The sequence below is a fragment of the Eurytemora carolleeae genome, unplaced genomic scaffold, assembly GCF_000591075.1.
Source record: "Eurytemora carolleeae unplaced genomic scaffold, Eaff_2.0 scaffold1471, whole genome shotgun sequence".
NCBI classification, from domain to species: Eukaryota; Metazoa; Arthropoda; class Copepoda; order Calanoida; family Temoridae; genus Eurytemora; species Eurytemora carolleeae.
Window position 1 is genome coordinate 19,775 of NW_019397661.1, and position 20,693 is coordinate 40,467.

The 20,693-nt window shown below is 32.2% G+C and overlaps 1 protein-coding gene across 2 annotated transcripts; it reads left to right on the plus strand.

Annotated features, from left to right (window-relative positions):
• The first annotated feature begins 24 nt into the window (after positions 1–24).
• On the plus strand, positions 25–20,228 carry LOC111715393 (protein germ cell-less). 2 transcript variants are annotated; one of them, XM_023490704.1, is made up of 24 exons: positions 25–120; positions 687–742; positions 924–1,004; positions 1,603–1,664; positions 2,372–3,753; positions 4,146–4,189; positions 4,350–4,406; positions 4,618–4,691; positions 6,109–6,183; positions 7,351–7,382; positions 8,946–9,042; positions 9,795–9,885; positions 10,011–10,065; positions 11,465–11,554; positions 11,655–11,725; positions 12,359–12,432; positions 13,202–13,317; positions 14,058–14,120; positions 14,810–14,880; positions 15,619–15,676; positions 15,908–15,957; positions 16,291–16,351; positions 16,851–16,913; positions 17,399–17,558. In XM_023490704.1, the coding sequence occupies exons 5-24, from the start codon at positions 3,704–3,706 to the stop codon at positions 17,541–17,543; spliced, it is 1,437 nt and encodes a 478-aa protein (XP_023346472.1). In that variant the 5' UTR covers positions 25–120; positions 687–742; positions 924–1,004; positions 1,603–1,664; positions 2,372–3,703; the 3' UTR covers positions 17,544–17,558. The 2 variants fall into 2 exon arrangements, with proteins under 2 accessions (XP_023346472.1, XP_023346471.1); XM_023490703.1 differs by lacking the exons at positions 25–120; positions 687–742; positions 924–1,004; positions 1,603–1,664; positions 17,399–17,558 and adding exons at positions 17,783–17,874; positions 18,110–18,213; positions 19,673–20,228 and having other exon boundaries at positions 3,648–3,753.
• Positions 20,229–20,693: the final 465 nt, after the last annotated feature.

The following is a 20,693-nucleotide window of genomic DNA, read 5'->3' on the forward strand; positions in this document are numbered from 1 at the left end:
TTGTCATTTATAATTTTTCTTTTTGAAAGAATTAATACATAACAAATTTTATTTTTTAGGGTGAAATCTTTCTAGGACATATTACCTCTGGATACAGTGTTGTACCGGGGTTTGTACCAGGTCAGTTCAGTACAATACAGTACAGTACATTACGAAATAGAGTTTAAATTTCCCTTTGTAAGTACTTAGTATTAAGTGCTATAAATGCTTTTAACGGACACTTGCCGTTGTTTCAAGCGGCCCCATAGAGTGGCATGTTCGTTTGGGGACGGTTCCTGTTAAAAGCTTTGTTTTTATCATTTGTTGTTATTTTCTATAGTAGTTTCTTTTATTAAAGTGACTTTGGCATTTCTTCTGTTGATAACAGGGTAGTAAATTATCACAATTAAACACTTTTCGAGTGAGACAAAATATTTGGTTACCATGGTTTGGTTACCATGGCTGCATAAACTCAACTTTCTGCTTTGTGAGAACAGTTCTCTTGTTTAAATGCTCAGATATATAACTTTACTACTTGTTAACAAAAAATTAACAGTTTCTTGTAGAAAAGCTAATGATTTGATGTTTGATTTTATGTATTTTGTAAAATTGTGTAAATATTTGACTTCTGATGATTGAACCAATGGTTTTTAACACTTGGTTTAAGAAAAATGTCTAAATCTATTTTATACTTTTATTCATTTTAGGGTTTCGGGAGAGCGGATACGGGTTCACTCTTCATACACCAGACCGGGCTTTCCAGGTTAGATATTTCTTTCAGGTTAGATATTTCTTTTAGGTTAGATATTTCTTTCAGGTTAGTTATTTATTTTAGTTAGATATTTCTTTTAGGTTGGATCAAGTATCAAACAAAAATGTTTTGCTCTCAAAATTCAAACCTAAATTTATCCCAAGCACTGGTGTTATGATAATTATATTTTTAGTTTTCTGCTGAGACTGAAACTGATAGATCGGGTTGGATTCAAGCAATAGAGAAGATACTAAATATACCTCTTCTACCACAGGTAGGTTAAATGGCGTAATTAATGGAGGGGGGGGGGCTATGCCCCCCTTTTCAGGCCCCAACGAGTACTGAGTCGAATACTTTTATCATAAAAAATTTTTAGAATAAAGACGCACCTTTCCGGTTCCATGCGTTCAGTACGCAGTCCGCACATTTGTGTCTTGCCTGTTTGGTTTGATAAAAAATATGTATTCTTTAAGTGCAAATCCATGCCCTAAAAAAGAGGGACCTATAAAACTGTGAAAAAGCAATCTTGTGTGAATTTTATTTTGTTGTTTTACCAGAAGCCTAAAAATCTACTTATTAAGTGAAATGGGTCTGCCTACACTGCGCAATTGCTGTTATCATCCCATTGGACTACTTAAATTCGTCTTCTTATTCCACATATTTATGGGGGTCCTACTGTACACTTGTATAAAGGAAAAACAAAAAAAATAAAATGTAAGAGCCATGAATTAAAGTTAGAAAAATAAGTGGTTTAGCTAAAAATGACTGAGGATAAAGGAAGCGCGAATAAACTGTTTTGATAAACTAGAATAAGAAAATGAAAAGGAAGAGAGAAATTACTTCACCGTTGTCAAAACAAGTTTTTATTTCAGGACAGTTCATTAGCTGCCCTGTTAAACAAGAAACGGAACGAATCCATTGCTTTCTTCACAAGGTATTCATAGCTCTTGGTTTTCAATTTAAACCTTTATTTATATTTGATCAAATCTGATATTGTACGTTCTAGGGGTTCATTTCAAGATTTTGTGTCAGGTGAACAACCTCACATTGTGGGAGATTTTATGGACTAAGATACTATTTTTTGTTGTTTTTTGGACTTTCATACTACTTGTGGGAGATTTTATGGACTAAGATACTATTTGTTGTTTTTTGGACTTTCTTACTACTTGTGGGAGATTTTACGGACTTAGATACTATTTTTGGCAGATTACATAAACCTAGAAACTATTTGTGAGAGATTTTATGGACTTGAATACTATCTGTGCCATATTTTATGGACTTTTGTTGATGTTGCTGATGTTTATTACATTTTTTCGGTGTAATGGATGTACAATGTTTTCCTAGATTTATCATAGATAACCCCTCTTTTAAAATCGTCTTTTTAGTCCAGAGGTCAATTTTTATTGTGAATTTCTGTATCTCCCTACGTATTAAATAATTTCTAAGATATCCCATGATGGTCATAGCCGACAGGGATAAATAAAATTTAAGTGATCCAGCACTGAGTTCCCAAATTTTTAAGTTATTACAGAGATAATGAGATTAAACTTTGTTGATCATGCTATTTCACTAAAAAGTCGTGACCTCCGATTATTTGCTGACATTTTGTTGCAGAGGTATTTACCCGCCTGTAAATTGCAGATAAGACTGACCGACCAGCTGACCCAGCACAGACTTCTCTAGTTCTTCAACATCTTATATTTATAGATATTACGAATTTAGAATGATCAAAGAAATGATAATGCTTGCTACATTTAGTTTAAATTACTTTAATAACTTGTAAACTTGTAAATATCTTGATGTAACCACGAGTTTGTTGATTAATGTAAAAATACTGATTTGTGAAGAAAAACGAGCTTTTTATTGTAAATATTGAAGCAGAAAACTAATGTAACTTATAAATCATGATATTGAATGTTATTTATTAGTAAAGGGCGAACTTAAACTTTTTCAATTCAAAATATTTATATACTTCTTGAAAATTGTGGAAAGTGACTGAGTAGCAATTAAAATTTAAAAATATTCACTTTAACGATTTTGCCCTTTTAAAAAATGTAAAGAGAAAATTGCATATGTTTAATTTTTTTACTTATTAAATGTTTTAAAGAGACTGTGTTTGTAATTTCAAGTACTCCTCCTCTATTAAATGAGGGCCATGTCCGATTCACATCGGTAACATTTAACACGCTATCTGATTAATAATCTGGAAGCTGTCGTCGTTTTTCTTGTATGTGTTAAATTCTGTTAAGTGACTTCTTTGTTTCTGTAGCATAAAACCGAAAGTTCCTTTTACAAAGAAGCTACAATAAATTTATTAAATTTTTTAAAAGAAACCCGTGTGATATCTTATTTATTCCTGACCAGGCAAAGCATCTATGGCTACCGTTTTCAATCGGAAGGCCAATCTAAAAATGGAGGGTCGTTTTAATATTACGTCTGCACACAGTCCCTTTAAGCATTCTTCTGATAATAAATTTATGAATAAAACTAAGATATAATTTTTAAATCAAACCAATTGATGCTTCGAAGCAATCTCTCTATTAATAAAATTGTAGTTCTAATATAATTAGTTTGATTTGATTTGATTGCAAAAAATGTTGAAACTCTTAAAATACATCAATTTATGTCGTTTGTTGAAATTAATATTTCTCATGTTAAAAAATAAAACCAAAACCTAAAGTTTGCAATATAAAAAAGTTAAATATGCATAAATGTACAAATATATTTTCTTAAGTTAAAACGTCTAACCTGTCCAATCCAGCAGAAGATATTTCAGGAAAATTAAATAGTTCAAAAAGATAGTTAAAAGCAAAAAATATCAAGTGAATGTTAAAAAAATTCAAATCCTTAAATTTGTCTTGTAATTTTCTATTGTGTTCTTTCTCCTTTTTTATCGTTATTAAATCTATTTTTTTTCGCTAATTGTTTGTAAATATATGTTTATTTTTTAGCTATTGAAGAGTTTCAGAAAGAATGGGAGGACTAACGAGTAAACCAGTTCAACCCTCGCCTGGTGAACTAAGGTGAATAAAGGGCTGTCAGGTGTTACCATAACTTGCAAATTTATGCTAATTGTATTTTCATTGTCCGAATTTAATAAATTTAATCTGAGTTCCAAATCCCCCCAAAACAAGTGTTAATTGAGCGCCGGCTTAAATGTTGAAAAATTGAATACAATTTTAAGTGGAACCAACCATATTTAAGCCGCGGCTCAAAATCTTTAAATTCGGCCTCTGGTTTGGCAAATTTTAAACTATAGTCAATAGATTTTTGCCTGTAACATTATAACTGTCTGTGTATTTTTAGCAATAAACTTTATCTTACCTTACCTTCACTCGTTTTAACATCCAATCTCTTGGGAAATCTGTTGGGATGAAAATTATTTAAATTATATTTTTTATTAATTTTTTACTAGGGGAGTTGGTGAAAGTTCAGAGTTAGAGGATATTCAATTTAGAGGAAAGTAAAATACCTAAAATTTGGAGCCAACTGTAATTAAATATAGCTCACAACAAAAAGACTCCCCCCCCNCCCCCATCATTAAAAAGTCTTAAATCGTTCCTAAAATATTTTCTTTGCAAAAGAGTATTTTTTACTTTTTTATTTTACTTAATCCCAGTAGAAGTAAGAAAAAGGAAAAGGAAACGTTCTGAGGATATTGAAAAAGAAGAATTAGGAACAATTCACATCAATCATTGAAATAAGTAATTTTTCATGTTTTTTAAGTTTATATTTTTGAGAAACTTTAATGGTTTGGATGTTTTATTTCTCCAAAGGTTTCGAAATCAATTTGCATGGATGGGTAAAAAATATTGAAACTGTAAAATTCTTTAACAAATATTTTAAAATTTCCAAATATTTTTTTATTTATTGTGAATATTGAGTAGACCGACTCCTCTCCACTCCTAAGAAGAAAATATTAAAAACTACTTCACAATATATATTTGATAATCTTTTCCAGGTTATTTATATTCATCTTATCATTCATTTTATTCATAGATTTATTGATTTATTCATTTATTCGTTTATGCGTTTATGCGTTTATTCGTTTATTTAGGATGGAAAGGATAGAAGTGTAAATAAAACTATCTAGGATGGAATTGATAGGACTGTAACTATAACTATCAAGGATGAAAAGGATAAGACTGTAACTATAACTATCTAAGATTGGAAGAATATGACTGTAACTATAACTATCTAGGATGAGAAGGATAGGACTGCAACTATAACTATTTAGGATGAGAAGGATATGACTGTAACTATAACTATCTAGGATGAGAAGTATAGGACTTTAACTATAACTATCTAGGATGAGAAGGATAAGACTGTAACTATAACTATCTAGGATGAGAAAGATAGGACTGTAACTATAACTATCTAGGATGGGAAGGATAGGACTGTAACTATAACTATTTAGGAAGGGAAGGATAGGACTTAAACCTATAACTATCTAGGATGAGAAGGATAGGACGTTAATTTTAACTATCTAGGATGAGAAGGATAGGACTATAATTATCTAGGATGGGAAGGATAGGACTTTAACTATAACTATCTAGGATGAGAAGGATAGGACTGTGACTATAACTATCTAGGATGGGAAGGATAGGACTGTAACTATAACTATCTAGGAAGAGAAGGATAGGACTGTAACCATAACTATCTAGGATGAGAAGGATAGGACTGTAACTACAACTATCTAGAATAAGAAGGATAGGACTGTAACTATAACTATCTTAAGATGAGAAGGATAGGACTGTAACTATAACTATCTAGGATGGGAAGGATATGACTGTAACTATAACTATCTAGGATGAGAAGGATAGGCCTGTAACTATAACTATCTAGGATGAGAAGGATAGGACTGTAACTACAACTATCTAGAATAAGAAGGATAGGAGTAACTATAACTATCTAAGATGAGAAGGATAGGACTGTAACTATAACTATCTAGGATGGGAAGGATATGACTGTAACTATAACTATCTAGGATGAGAAGGATAGGACTGTAACTATAACTATCTAGGATGAGAAGGATAGGACTGTAACTAAAACATTTTTTTGACTGTAACTATAACTATCTAGGATGAGAAGGATAGGACTGTAACTATAACTATCTAGGATGAGAAGGATAGGACTGTAACTAAAACATTTTTTTGGAAGGGAAGGATAGGACTTTAACTATAACTATCTAGGATGGGAAGGATAGGACTGTAACTATAACTATCTAGGATGGAAAGGATAGGACTGTAACTATAACTATAACTATCTAGGACGAGAAGGATAGGACTGTAACTATAACTATCTAGGATGAGAAGGATAGGACTGTAACTATAACTATTTAGGATGGGAAGGATAGGACTGTAACTATAACTATCTAGGATGGCAAGGATAGTGACGTCACACTGACTGCTTTGGGAACATCATGGAAGCTTCACAAACTCTACCTCTGTCAGGCACAAGATCAATCATTCATTCATTCATTCATCCTTCCTCCCTTTCATCCTTTCTTTTATAAACTCATCCATTCATTCATTCATTCATTCACCTATTCAGAGTTTAACCTTCACTTAACATTCATTTTTCAGTTATTTTTTTACTTATTCATTTACGTTACATTTGCAATTCGATCTTTTCTCATCTTTCATGAATCGTTTAGTCAAGGAGCTTTTGGACACCTCCCTAGCTGCTTGATATGATATGATATGAATTCGTTATCTAATTTCTTGATATTAATTTCTTCGATTGTCATTCACCATTCATATACTTTCACTTGTAATTCATTCATTTTTTTAATTAAATATATAATTCATAAAATAAATGTATTCAATTATTGATTTACTACACTTTCATTTAATTTTAAAAATCTATATAATTCCTTTTTCCACTTTTAAAGTCTGAATATTACATCTTTGAAAAAGCTCTACATTTTTTTCGTCTTCCTTAAGTAAAAGGTTCTTGTACTCTGCCCTCTTTTCTCATAAGCCTGTATGTGACAATTCTGGCTAACTAAGAAGGGTAATCCTACTCCGGAACTTGTAAGGTCCTCCTGTAATCTATACTGAAAATTCGGCGATGGTGATGGACCAAACCTCTGTAGAGTAAAAAAGTAGATGTTAGCAAGCTGTGGCTGCTTTGTCAGCCGCGCCTGCCTGGAAGTATTCTACTTTCAAAGCTTGCTGGCTGATTCGGTCAACCTTTATGACTTTTACCTTAAGTGACCATCTGTGGCCGGTCAGTTGGGTTGACTGGCCCGGTTGGCAGCTCCCTTCAGGACCCATAGAAAAGAGAGGGTGTTAAACCCTCTTCTGAATGATAGACATAGAGAATGGGAGGAGGGTGGGCGGCTGTATTTGTCTGATACCACGATGATAATGACGCCACAATGTAAGTAAAGCTTGCGCAGAGGTACTGCGTGTAATTCTCTACTCTGTACTCTTTGTATTTATTGATTGTTGATGGAAGACGACAACCTAGGCTGCTTTTCAAATTCGTTAACAATGTTCAACGTATCCATTAATATGTTAATGATTCTGTCCCGATTCTAAGAAGAGAAGATATTTCTCCAAATTTTCTATTTTTGTCAGTTTTTCAATCAAAATGATTTGATCCTGCACTTTCAGTCTGCATACTTTGCATCCATGTTCTCGGGAAGGTTAGTATGTAGATTAGGTTCTTTACATTATTGTACAGTATAGTACATTATTGTATACTGTAGTACATTATTGTTCAGTGAAATACATTATTGTACAGTAAAATACATTATTGTACAGTACAATACATTTTTGTACAGTACAATACATTATTTAACAGTACTTTACAGTGTACTATACATTAAAATTTACATTGTACTGTACTTTAAAGTGTTACACATCAAACTTTACAGTGTACTAATACTTTGCATTAAACTATACAGTGTACCATACAGCAAACTTTGAAGTTTATTGTAAATCTTACTCTACAGTTTACTATACATAAAACTTTAAAGTGTACAATACAGAATTTTTAAAGTGTACAATACAGAATCCTGAAAGTGTTCTGTACATCAATCTTGAAAGTGTACTTTTCATCTATCTTGAAAGTTTTATATACATCAATCCTGAAAGTGAACTTTACATCTATCTTGAAAGTGTACTATACATCTATCTTGAAAGTGTACTATACATCTATCTTGGAAGTGTACTATACATCAATCTTGGAAGTGTGCTATACATCTATCTTGAAAGTGTACTATGCATCAATCTTGAAAGTGAACTATACATCCATACTATTCATCTATCTTGTAATTGAACTATACATAAATCTTGGAATGTGTACTATACATCAATCTTGAAAGTGTACTATACACATCAATCCTGAAAGTGAACTAAACATCAATCTTGAATGTGTACTATACATCTATCTTGAAAGTGTACAATACATTTATCTTGAAAGTGTACCATACAGTATACATCAATCTTGAGAGTGTACTATACATCTTTCTTGAAAGTGTACTATACATCTTATCTTGGAAGTGTACTATACATCTATGTTGAAAGTGTACTATACATCTATCTTGAAAGTGTACTATACATCAATCTTGAAAGTGTACTATACATCAATCTTGAAAGTGTACTAAACATCTATCTTGAAAGTGTGCTATACATCTATGTTGAAAGTGTACTATACATCAATCTTGAAAGTGTACTATACATCAATCTTGAAAGTGTGCTATACATCAATCTTGAAAGTGTGCTTTACATTTATGTTGAAAGTGTACTATACATCAATCTTGAAAGTGTACTATACATCAATCTTAAAAGTTTACTATACATCAATCTTGAAAGTGAACTATACATCAATCTTGAAAGTGTACTATACATCAATCTTGGAAGTGTACTATTCATCTATCTTGAAAGTGAACTGTTCATCTGTCTTGAAAGTGTACTATACAGTACATCTATCTTGAAAGTTTACTATACATCAATCTTGAAAGTGTATTATACAACTATCTTGAAAGTGTACTATACATCAATCTTTATTAAGCGCCTTTCTTAAAGTATTAACCAAAAAATTTGTCGCTTTTGAATTTTCATCCTTTATACAAGTGCAATAAAACGAATTTTAATACTATAAACAGAAACCGATATCTTTGATATTGTTTTGAAAAAAATGATCGATCAGCTGGTAGTTCCATGCAGAAATGACTGGGTTTTTCAATGATTTTTTCCGCATTTAGATGGACGGATGGTTCTAAAGAGACAATCAACATTCAGATAGATGATCCTAATATTAATATTAATTCTCTTCATATCACACTGGGATCATTCTATAGGGTAGGTTTATTAATCTATTGGAGTATTCAATAGGGTAGGTTTATTAATTCATAGGATCATTCTATAGGGTAGGTTTATTAATCCATTGGAGTATTCAATAGGGTAGGTTTATTAATTCATAGGATCATTCTATAGGGTAGATTTATTAATCCATTGGAGTATTCAATAGGTTGCTTTATTGATCCATTGGAGTATTCAATAGGGTTGGTTTATTAATCCATTGGAGTATTCAATAGGGTAGCTTTATTAATTCATAGGATCATTCTATAGGGTAGGTTTATTAATCCATTGGAGTATTCAATAGGTTGCTTTATTGATCCATTGGAGTATTCAATAGGGTTGGTTTATTAATCCATTGGAGTATTCAATAGGTTGCTTTATTGATCCATTGGAGTATTCAATAGGGTTGGTTTATTGATCCATTGGAGTATTCAATAGGGTTATTTATTGATCCAATGGATTTGATCATTGTATAGGGTAGGTTTATTGATCCATTTGATCATTGTATAGGATAGGTTTATTTATTCATTTAATCATTATATATGGTAGTTTTATCGATCCATTGGATAATTCTTTAGGGTAGTTTTATTGATCCATCTACTAAAATGGAACACGAATGAATTCCCATGTGCAAACTTTCATTAAGATTGATCAAAAAATGAAGAGGTGACTCCGCATTTAGGGGGGGGGGGTCCACGTCAGGTAAAATATTGTTTTGAAGAAGGTTATCAGAAAATTGGTCTTTATTAAAGGATGATGTAACAATAGAACCCAGTGATGTCGTTTCTGTTCTAGCTGCAGCATCTCTCTTCCAACTAGATGGTCTTATCTCACAATGTATAGGTCAGTGCTTTATATGTATAGGGATTATCAATATTTTTATTATTTTGATAGTAATAATGGAAACAATTAATATTATTATTATTATTTCAGTTAAAATGGAAACAATCATATTATCATTATTTCAGTTATTATGGATGAGACAATTAACATACAAACCGTTGTTCAATACCATGACAGCAGGTAAACAAATTAAAACATTGACCCCACCTGCAATACAAACCTTTTAGAAATGAAACGTATTGATGTTTAGAGCTAACTAAGTCCTATGTTTAGTGTAAGTTATGGATGTTTAGAGCTAACTAAGTCCTATGTTTAGTGTAAGTTNNNNATTCAGATATTACAACCGGATTGTACGGATTTTTTTTCGAAAATTGTACGGATTGTACGGATTTCTTCTGAAAATGTACGGATTTTTGTACGGATTTGTTAAAAAAAGTTTTGGCCACCCTGTATGTTTATTGTAAGGTATGGATGTTTAGAGCTAACTAAGTCCTATGTTTAGTGTAAGTTATGGATGTTTAGATCTAACTAAGTCCTATGTTTAGTGTAAGGTATGGATGTGTAGAGCTGACTAAGTCCTATGTTTAGTGTAGGGTATGAATGTGTACAGCTGACTAATTCCTATGTTTAGTGTAGGGTATGAATGTGTACAGCTGACTAAGTCCTATGTTTAGTGTAAGGGATGTGTGTGTGTAGAGCTGACTAAGTCCTATGTTTAGTGTAAGGTATGAATGTGTAGAGTTGACTAAGTCCTATGTTTAGTGTAAGGTATGGATGTTTACAGCTGACTAAGTCCTATGTTTAGTGTAGGGTATGAATGTGTACAGCTGAGTAAGTCCTATGTTTAGTGTAAGGTATGGATGTTTACAGCTGACTAAGTCCTATGTTTAGTGTAGGGTATGAATGTGTACAGCTGAGTAAGTCCTATGTTTAGTGTAAGGTATGGATGTGTACAGCTGACTAAGTCCTATGTGTAGTGTAAGGTATGGATGTTTACAGTTGACTAAGTCCTATGTTTAGTGTAATGTATGGATATGTAGAGCTGATTAAGTCCTATGTTTAGTGTAAGGTATGAATGTGTAGAGTTGACTAAGTCCTATGTTTAGTGTAAGGTATGTATGTTCACAGCTGACTAAGTCCTATGTTTAGTGTAGGGTATGAATGTGTACAGCTGAGTAAGTCCTATGTTTAGTGTAAGGTATGGATGTGTACAGCTGACTAAGTCCTATGTTTAGTGTAAGGTATGGATGTTTACAGCTGACTAAGTCCTATGTTTAGTGTAGGGTATGAATGTGTACAGCTGAGTAAGTCCTATGTTTAGTGTAAGGTATGGATGTGTACAGCTGACTAAGTCCTATGTTTAGTGTAAGGTATGGATGTTTACAGCTGACTAAGTCCTATGTTTAGTATAATGTATGGATATGTAGAGCTGATTAAGTCCTATGTTTAGTGTAAGGTATGGATGTTTACAGCTGACTAAGTCCTATGTTTAGTGTAAGGTATGGATATGTAGAGCTGATTAAGTCCTATGTTTAGTGTAAGGTATGGATATGTAGAGCTGATTAAGTCCTATGTTTAGTGTAAGGTATGGATGTGTAGAGCTGACAAAGTCCTGTATAAACTGGCTGCTCGCAAACCTTCTTAGTATTATGCCTGATAATCCTCTCAGGTTAGAACTAAAAAAAGATTAATATCAAAAAAATATTGTTTCAGATTAAAAACATTAATTCACCAAACTAATATATTTTTATTATTGATATTGTTATTAGATTACGAGAAATCCCCCCCAGTCTGATGGGGCAGTTAATTGGATCTCCTCATCTTTTTGTTATACAAACTGGTAAAATATACTAATATTTATTAGATATTTTTTACTTACTCTTGCCTCTCTTCTATGTAAAGCAGTGCTATATATATATATGTGTGTATATATTCAAGAATTGCATGATTTTTGAAGCGTTGGGGGAAATAAAAAATTTAAACATCAAAAGACAAGTATTTTTATCTGTTTGATACTTTTTACACAAAAAATCATTTATTTCCACCAATTCAGAAAATAAAACCGTACAAAAATTTGCAAATAATTTTAACATTTGGGGATGAGGATTTATAAAGGGTGGGAAAAGAAAATGCATACCTTTGATGTAAAGATTTCTCTGTCTATGTACTTAGTCTCGCTCTTTGTAATCTCGCTATTAAGAAATTGTTTTACCATTACTCCTATGTCAAGAGTTCTATCTCTACTTCTCTATGTCAAGAGTTCTCTGTCTCTACTCTATGTCAAGAGTTCTCTGTCTCTACTCCTCTATGTCATGAGTTCTCTGTCTCTATTCCTCTATGTCAAGAGTTCTCTGTCTAGATTTACTCCTCTGTTACGAGTTTTTGTCTATGTACTTCTCTTTATCAAGGGATCATTATTATTACTTTTATTCTAATTATTATTATCATTGTGTTTATTATGTACACTGTACAGAGTTCTCTGTATATGTACTGCTCCGACTCTGGGTTTACCTGAAGCTCCATCCTGCCTGTGATACTGAACCTAGGGTAATTATGTACATTGTACATTATTTGTCTAGAATATTCTCACTTTATATCCTTAGTAAACAAATCCCAGCCCTTCAGAACGTTTTTTTTTTGATAGACATAAGTACCCTCTCCAAAAAAAAGCTGAAGAACCAGATGATCATCTTTTTAATTTAATGTCACGTCTATCTTAATATTAGATGATGAATATCTTTAATTTACAAGGCTTTTAGGGCGCCTCCCTTTTTTAAAAACAATTTAAGCTTTCAACTGTTGATTTTCAAGTTGCCATGTTTTCATATTTCTCCAATTAAATCACATTTTCGCGGATTTTTCTGGTCAAATCTTTTAATTTTCACGATAAATACACTCATGATAAACTTAATTAAAATTGTGGTTTGGGACCTTTCCTTCACATCCTTATTGAACTCTGCAGTTCAACACGTTTTATTTTAAGAAATTGTTCAATTTTAAAATTCGTTAAATGACATTTTTGAAAGATCTTTTTAACTTCTTAGAAATGAGAGGGGAAAATATATTTTTTTACACAGAGGGACCCACAAAACTTATGCTTGTAAAGACGACCTGAAACTCTTTAACTATGACGATTCAAAGGTGGAATTACAGATGTTCTTTGGATGGTCTTTGTATGACCTTTTAATGATTTCGCAAAGAAAGAAACCAGTTTACAGTTTAAAAGAATCATAAATGTTTAGGAAACAGATAGTTTTCATTCGGTACAGTCGTCTCTGAAGTCTCATTCTTTGTGGGTAACTTTGTATCTGTTCAGGAGAGCGTAAATGAGTCCCATAAATATTTTCGGTCGATGGCGACAAGTGGGAAGAACGGCAGAACCGAGTATTTTCTGGACTCTGAATCCGCCAAACCATACCTAGCAGTTTTCAGGTACAAGAACGGCAGAACCGAGTATTTTCTGGACTCTGAATCCGCCAAACCATACCTAGCAGTTTTCAGGTACAAGAACGGCAGAACCGAGTATTTTCTGGACTCTGAATCCGCCAAACCATACCTAGCAGTTTTCAGGTACAATACAGATTTACAGGAACTGGGATTTGAGTGAAGTCTCATTTGAGAGGGAAATTCTGATTCACATGGGGATATAGTTCCTTTCAGTGCTTAGGATCCCGTTGGATCCGCAAGATTTTTGCTTTCTGGGTCTGGATCCTGATCCGCAAAAATATGCGGATCCACGGATTTGGAGCCAAGGGGCAAAATATCAACTAACTGCAACTGCAAAAAAACTTTTTTACTCTCTAAACCAAAATCTGAACTATTAATAAAAGAGAAATATAAACATTTAACAAAAAATATATAAACATATAAACCATATTAAAATATATAAACAAAAATGAGCAAAAAAAATTAGACAAAATTGAAAATTTTTGCTTTGTTAAAAAATTCACTAAATCTTGTAAGAAGTAACCTGGATCCAGATCCATTTTTTTCCAGTGCGGATCCAGGATCCGGATCCGCATCAAAATTAATTGGATCCTAAGCACGGGTTCGTTTAATATTACACATTTTGGCGTTGACATCCTTGCTTAAACTTACAATTACAATAAATTGCATTTCCAAAAACATGTTTCATCAAATAATATTTTTTAAGTACTTTTTGTGATGTTTAGGAATATGAGGATTGTTCATATGATTAACCATCATCTTGATTTAGAAAGTCTAGTATCAGATAGGTATTTATAAATTCATTTATTTATTCGTTTTTTCGTTTACAAACTTGAATTAGAAAACAAGGTTTTGTAGGATTTAAAGGGTCAGAGGAATCAGCAGAAGAAAACAAAATTTATTTTTAATCGCTTTGTTTCCTTGAAAAAATATCCAAGATTTGAAACCTGTATTCTGCTGAAGTTTGCTTTTCTTAAACTTTCCAATATCTTCATCCAAAAATAAAAATTGAAAAACGATCGTTATAATTTTTGCTTTTGCATCGTTTTGGGATTTTTTCGTATCGTTTGAATTTTTTTTCTGTCAAGGTCTAAATGTTACTTTGCAACAACAAAGTTTAGAATAAATAAATTTATAAACATTTTCTTTTCTTACACTATGTGTTTTATTTTGACCTTGAAAGGAAATATTGGCAAAAACGAACCAACTGAGTCTGAATTTAATCAATTTGAGCCGCGTCTCAAATTCGCAGAAAAATCCTGTTTTAATTGAGCGCCGGCTTAAATCTTAAAACATTTAATACAATTTTAAGTGGAACAAATGATATTTGAGCCATGTCGTCAACTTGTGGGATTAAGCACTTACCTTTCACGTTTAAAGTTGCAGCAGTTCATATCTAGTTCATTCGTTTAGATTAGCGCCATCTTATTCAAATGCTTCGACCTTAGGATTAAATATAACGTTTCTCAATTCTCAGGATAATCCCGAATTCGTGGTTATCCAGTGTTTTCTACACAAGATGGATGTCATTGCTAAGAATAGATTCAGGTTAGTAATATTTTCTACACAAGATGGATGTCATTGTTAAGAATATGATGAGAATAAGATGTCGGTTACTATTATTTTCCTTGCAGATGTTTTTAAATTATTAAATTCTATGGTTCATGTCCGATTCAAGATGGTACCTATTAAAACTTTAATCGGATTAAAAATGAGGGAAATTCTCGATTTGTTTTTTGGATAATTTCCTGAGAAGAGAAACCACAATTGAAAATAATGAATTTTCGGTAACAAAAAATGTATATTTCATTCACCCTTGAACAGACAAAAGGCTACTGTTGTGAATAAGACATGCAACTCCATAAAGGTCTTTGCTACTTTTTCATTAGACAACTTCGTGTTTACTTGTTGCTACATTTTCTCATAAGATGCTTTAGAATTGTATATTTGATGCTACTTTTTCATTGTCATTCATTTACATTATTCTCTTATTGTCAATGTTCAAAATAATTTATATTAAATCCAGAATTCCCAGTTTTATCAACAATATCAGATTTCCTTGAATCATCATTTTGATATCGTTGTATTTTCATTTACCTGGATTACTGCCAGGGTTGATATTTTCAAGGGTAAATTTTTATGTGTTTTCTTAATTCCATGAATTAGGTTTTCGCAGAAATTTTTAATTTTCGAGAAATAGATAAATTTTTGCGAGGAAATTTAAATTGAACGTATTGACAGTTAATTCAATAATACAACAAAGATTATGATAATGATACTATTCAGGTATTGATAAGGGTCCATCTAACTTAAGCGAAGAAACGTTTAACCGTGAATGCTATAGGTATATTTATTATTGATCCTTAAAATCAGTTTCTTCCTCAGGTATAACTTATCTATGCACATTGCACAAAGCGTCAAAAAAAATTATTTTTGGACTAAAGTATCAGAAAGAATGGAAAAATGTGTCAGTTTTTTATTTCCCTCCCCCCCTCCCATCTTCTACTTAAAATATATTCCCCATGGAAAATTTTCATTCATCAAAATGAAAATAATATTTTTTTTTTAATATTAGGTGTGGGCGGATACTGCAGGTTGACGGTCAACACATGTGGAGATGGACAGGTAGGTCATCATTAATTTTCCCAGGTGACATGGAGGTCGTCTATAATCCTCCCGGGGAATAGGTAGGTCGTCTTTAATACTCCCAGGGGACAGGCAGGTCGTCCTTTAATCTTCCCCTCGTTCTTATTCTCAACGTGTTGTATATTAACGACAAATTAAACTTTAAAAACGAGAAAATATACAAAATGTTTCAATGCTGATAAGTATAGTCACTTGATTTTGGGGAATGGTTGTTAGAAAGAAATTCGATCCCTAAGACTCTGAATTTGATTTGATTTGATTTGATTTGATTTGATTTGATTTGATTTGATTTGATTTGATTTGATTGTTTAGGTTTCAACAGTGGAATGGATCTCATCATAACATATGAAAACTACAGACTCACTTTAAAAAGGAATGTTGTCAAAAATCTCATAATTTAGTAAACTTTAATTTTTTCTTTACTAAACCGACCGGACTAGTTTAAACCGGGCATAATCCGGTCAAATCATCTAAATTAGATTTCTGGTTCGAGTATTTATAAATTAGATTTCTGGTTCGAGTATTTATAAATTAGATTTCTGGTTCGAGTATTCATAAATTAGATTTCTGGTTCGAGTATTTATAAATTTCTTTTATCTTCGAACTTAGCAATAAAGCAAATAGTGTCTTATGGGTTAATTATACGCAGTGTGAAAGATTTTCTAAATTCTTAATAATAATTATTTAACATTTTTTATTAAAAGGGGATCATTCATTTGGCGTACCGTCCCGGTTTGCCTTACATAGTCTTTAATTGTACTGTACTGCTTGCCCTAGCTGGTCAATATTCGGCCCGGTTCTTGAAATAAACTGAATATTACTACTGCAAGTATTTGCATATTTGACAACTTTTTTCCGTCTTTGGTTTACAGAAGCGGATTGTCGGATCATGAAGCTTTGCTTTCAAATCATGGATCAAGAAATATATCCTACAGGTAAATATTTATTATATACTAGCTCAAGTGTGCGGAGTTTCCATATATGAGAGAAGGTTTATAGTACTCTAATATAATTTCTGTACTGTACTGCACAGTACCTAACTGAACTACAATATTTGGTACTTCACTGAACTGGATTGTATTTTACTGTACTGTACTGTACTGTACTTTACTGTACTATTCTGTACTATACTATTCTGTACTGTACTGTACTGTACTGTACTGTACTGTACTGTAATATTCTAATCTCTAATTATCTATATTGTACTGAGTTTGAATGATCATAAACAAAGAATACATGAGAAGAGTATTATTTTACAGTACTATACCTTATGTACTGTACTATACTGTCATGTACCCTACCGTATTGTAGTCATTTCAAGATTGTAAATGTGGTAGTAAGGCGTCCCTAAGAGCCTGATTTTATATGATTCAATTTTATTTGATTTGTACTGCATTTACTGTACTGTACAACATTGTAGAGTAACTGTACTGAGCTTGAATGATCAGAAACAGAGAATATATGTGAAGTTTTATTGTACTGTGCTGTACTGTACTGTTGTGTACTGTACTGTACTACAGTGTCATGTACCTTATTGTACTGTACTAATCTATATTGTAGAGTAGTTGTATTGAGCTTAAATATTCAGAAACAGAGAATACATGAGGGAAGTTTTATTGTACTGTAATGTACTGTACTGTACTGTACTTCACTGTCATTTACCTTATTGTACTTTACTGATCTATATTGTAGAGTAAGTGTACTGGGCTCAAATGATCGGAAACGGAGAATATACGCGGGAAGTTTTGTTGTACTACACTGTACTGTCATATACCTTATTGTACTGTACTGATCTATATTGTAGAGTAACTGTACTGAGCTTGAATGATCAGAAACAAAGAATATATGAGGAGACCAGTAAAATCAAGCAAACAACCCTAGCTCTTAATCAAACAGGTATTTTGCATACTTTTTAGTTTATCATTCTAAATTTTGTTTTTTAGAAATATTTAGAAATATTGTGATACTTGTAATTTGTTATACATGGTAACCTACCAGAAACTACACAGTTTTTTATAGGTCTATGTCTACACTTACTTAACTCATAGTCTCATCATTTCGGTTTTTGAATAATTTTATGGTTTGTCATTAAAGTCTCATCTTTTCATTCAATTTCTTGTATTTTGATTAGTTGAAGTTCTTCTACTGGATCCAGTGCAGACAGTTTTTCCGCTCTCTCTTTCCTTTAACTTCTGTCTGGATACACCTTTATGCAGCCCTCAGGATACACCCCAGGTATACTGGATACACCTTTATGCAGCCCTCAGGATACACCCCAGGTATACTGGATACACCTTTATGCAGCCCTCAGGATACACCCCAGGTATACTGGATACACCTTTATGCAGCCCTCAGGATACACCCCAGGTATACTGGATACACCTTTATGCAGCCCTCAGGATACACCCCAGGTATACTGGATACACCTTTATGTAGCCCTTGGATACATTCCAGTTATACTGGATACACCCTAATGCAGACCTCAGGATACACCTCAGGTATACTGATATACACCTTTTTGCAGCCCTTAGGATACATCCCAATTATACTGGATTCACCTTTACGCAGCTCTTAGGATACATCCCAGTTATACTGGGTACATCTTTACGCAGCCCTCAGAATACACCTCAGGTATACTGAATACACCTTTATGCAGCCCTCAGGATACACCCTAGGTATACTGGGTACACCCTCAGGATACAAGGTTTACTGGATATACCTTTATGCAAACCTAAGGATACAAGGTATACAGGATACACCCTCAGGATACAAGGTTTACTGGATATACCTTTATGCAAACCTAAGGATACAAGGTATACAGGATACACCCTCATGATACAAGGTATACTGGATACACCTTTATGCAAACCTCAGGCTACAAGGTTTATTGGATACACCTTCAGGATACAAGGTATACTGGATACACACTTAGAATACAAGGTATACTGGATACACCCTTAGAATACAAGGTTTACTAGATACACCCCAGTTTTTTTTGTTTGTTTTTTGAACTTTTGTTCTTGGATTGAATTAAATGATTGGATTGGAATTTTTTTTCTGAAAACTTCAACTTCTTCCAGTTCTAAGACGATCTATTTAGTAAATATATATATATTATATGGTTTTAAGAGAAACATTAGATTTCTTCTCTTTCTTCGAAAAACAATTTATTTGATATTTACTTTCACGATCTATTGGATTTATTCATACCATAACAAAGAAAAAAAGATTTAAGATTCAAAATTAATCTCGAAAAGTTTGTTTTCTTTATTTTTTCACAAACATAATAGAAAATTCTTATTGCCCACTTTTTTCGAAATAAAATTTTATATCTCTTTGACATAATTTCAAACAACTGTAAATTCAGGTTTAGATATTCTGTACACAATACACATTGTAGACTGCATTTCCTTCAGTTCAGTCAGTAACATTTGTTTTAATGATAAATAAAAATATAAAATTTCAAAATGCGTTTTTTACGATGAGGTGTTTTAATGCATAAATAAAGTGTTGATTTATGTTAACAATCGCAGTTCTTAAATCATCTAAAAGATTAATATTTTTTATTCTTATTGTTACTAAATATTGATAGTATTTTTAATTATTGTTTTAATCTCAAAACGCATTGTCAACTATCATAGAGCGTTTGTTTACTGGTTTATTTCAATATTTTTTTATCAAATGTTTTTTTCAGGTTTAAATGTTTTTGTTGGAGCAAGAAGAACTTTCCTATTCTTAAATAATCTGTAATTTGATCTGATATTGAACAATCTGAACATGTATTATATAGTTTTAGTTAAATTTATACCAAAGTTAAATGTTAATATAAATGAGTATTTAAAAATCTTGGTATCCACTATCCAGTTCTAAAAGTAGAAAATTTCGTATTACCTTATGGGGGTCAGGGATCAGTTTTGGACAGGATGATTTTTCTTCGTTTTTTGAAAATATTAAAAATTAGATTTTGAGTTTCTCACAATTTCAGCCGAAAAAAAAACGGAATAATTTTTTTCCCGTTAAATAAACACTTATCTAATGAGTGCATTCTTCACATGATATTAACGAAATTTCATTATTTTATTGAAATATAAGAATATTTTATTCGTTTAACCCCCCCCCCCCCCTCCCTTGAGAAAATAATATTTAAAAGAATGTAAAAATTCGAATTGCAAATTATTGACATTTTGTCGTAATTATGTGATTTAAGAGTTTTTGTGAATTTGTTTTGTTAATAAACATGTTTACTGTTTTTTCTTTAAATTTTATATATTATTATTTGAGTTTTTCTATGCTACATTTAAGAATCTTTTCTTAAAGGGACTTTAACCGTGATTTCAAGTAACCTTCCATTTCAAAAGGGATGTTGAGTGTACACAAGCGTGCTGTGTGAACTCAACGCGGATGACGTCACATTTTTTCCTGGAAAATTTAGAAAATTTGTCCAACGCAGTTTTGAGGAATACGATTGTGAATAATTGTAGAAAGTAAATATTAATATTTCATAAATATTTAACAGCTTGCAGGCCCAGCGTTTAATTCTGTAGATATAAATAAGGAAAAGTTTGTCATCCCACATCCCTGATCAGTCTAAAGTTTAAAGGGTACAGTTGAGAATTAGGGATATCCCGCTTTAGATGGAAGTTCACTTGAAATTACGCTTACAGTCCCTTTGAGCTGCAGAAATATTAAAAATTAAAAATCCTACTTTAGCAACT

What these genes read in the sequence shown, in the direction of transcription:
- LOC111715393 (XM_023490703.1), top strand. Translation starts at nt 3,704, where the DNA reads ATGGGAGGACTAACGAGTAAACCAGTTCAACCCTCGCCTGGTGAACTA. An exon ending in TCTTATCTCACAATGTATAG is followed by an intron (nt 9,886 to 10,010) that starts GTCAGTGCTTTA and finishes TCATTATTTCAG; the next exon opens with TTATTATGGATGAGACAATT. An exon ending in GAAAGTCTAGTATCAGATAG is followed by an intron (nt 14,121 to 14,809) that starts GTATTTATAAAT and finishes CTCAATTCTCAG; the next exon opens with GATAATCCCGAATTCGTGGT.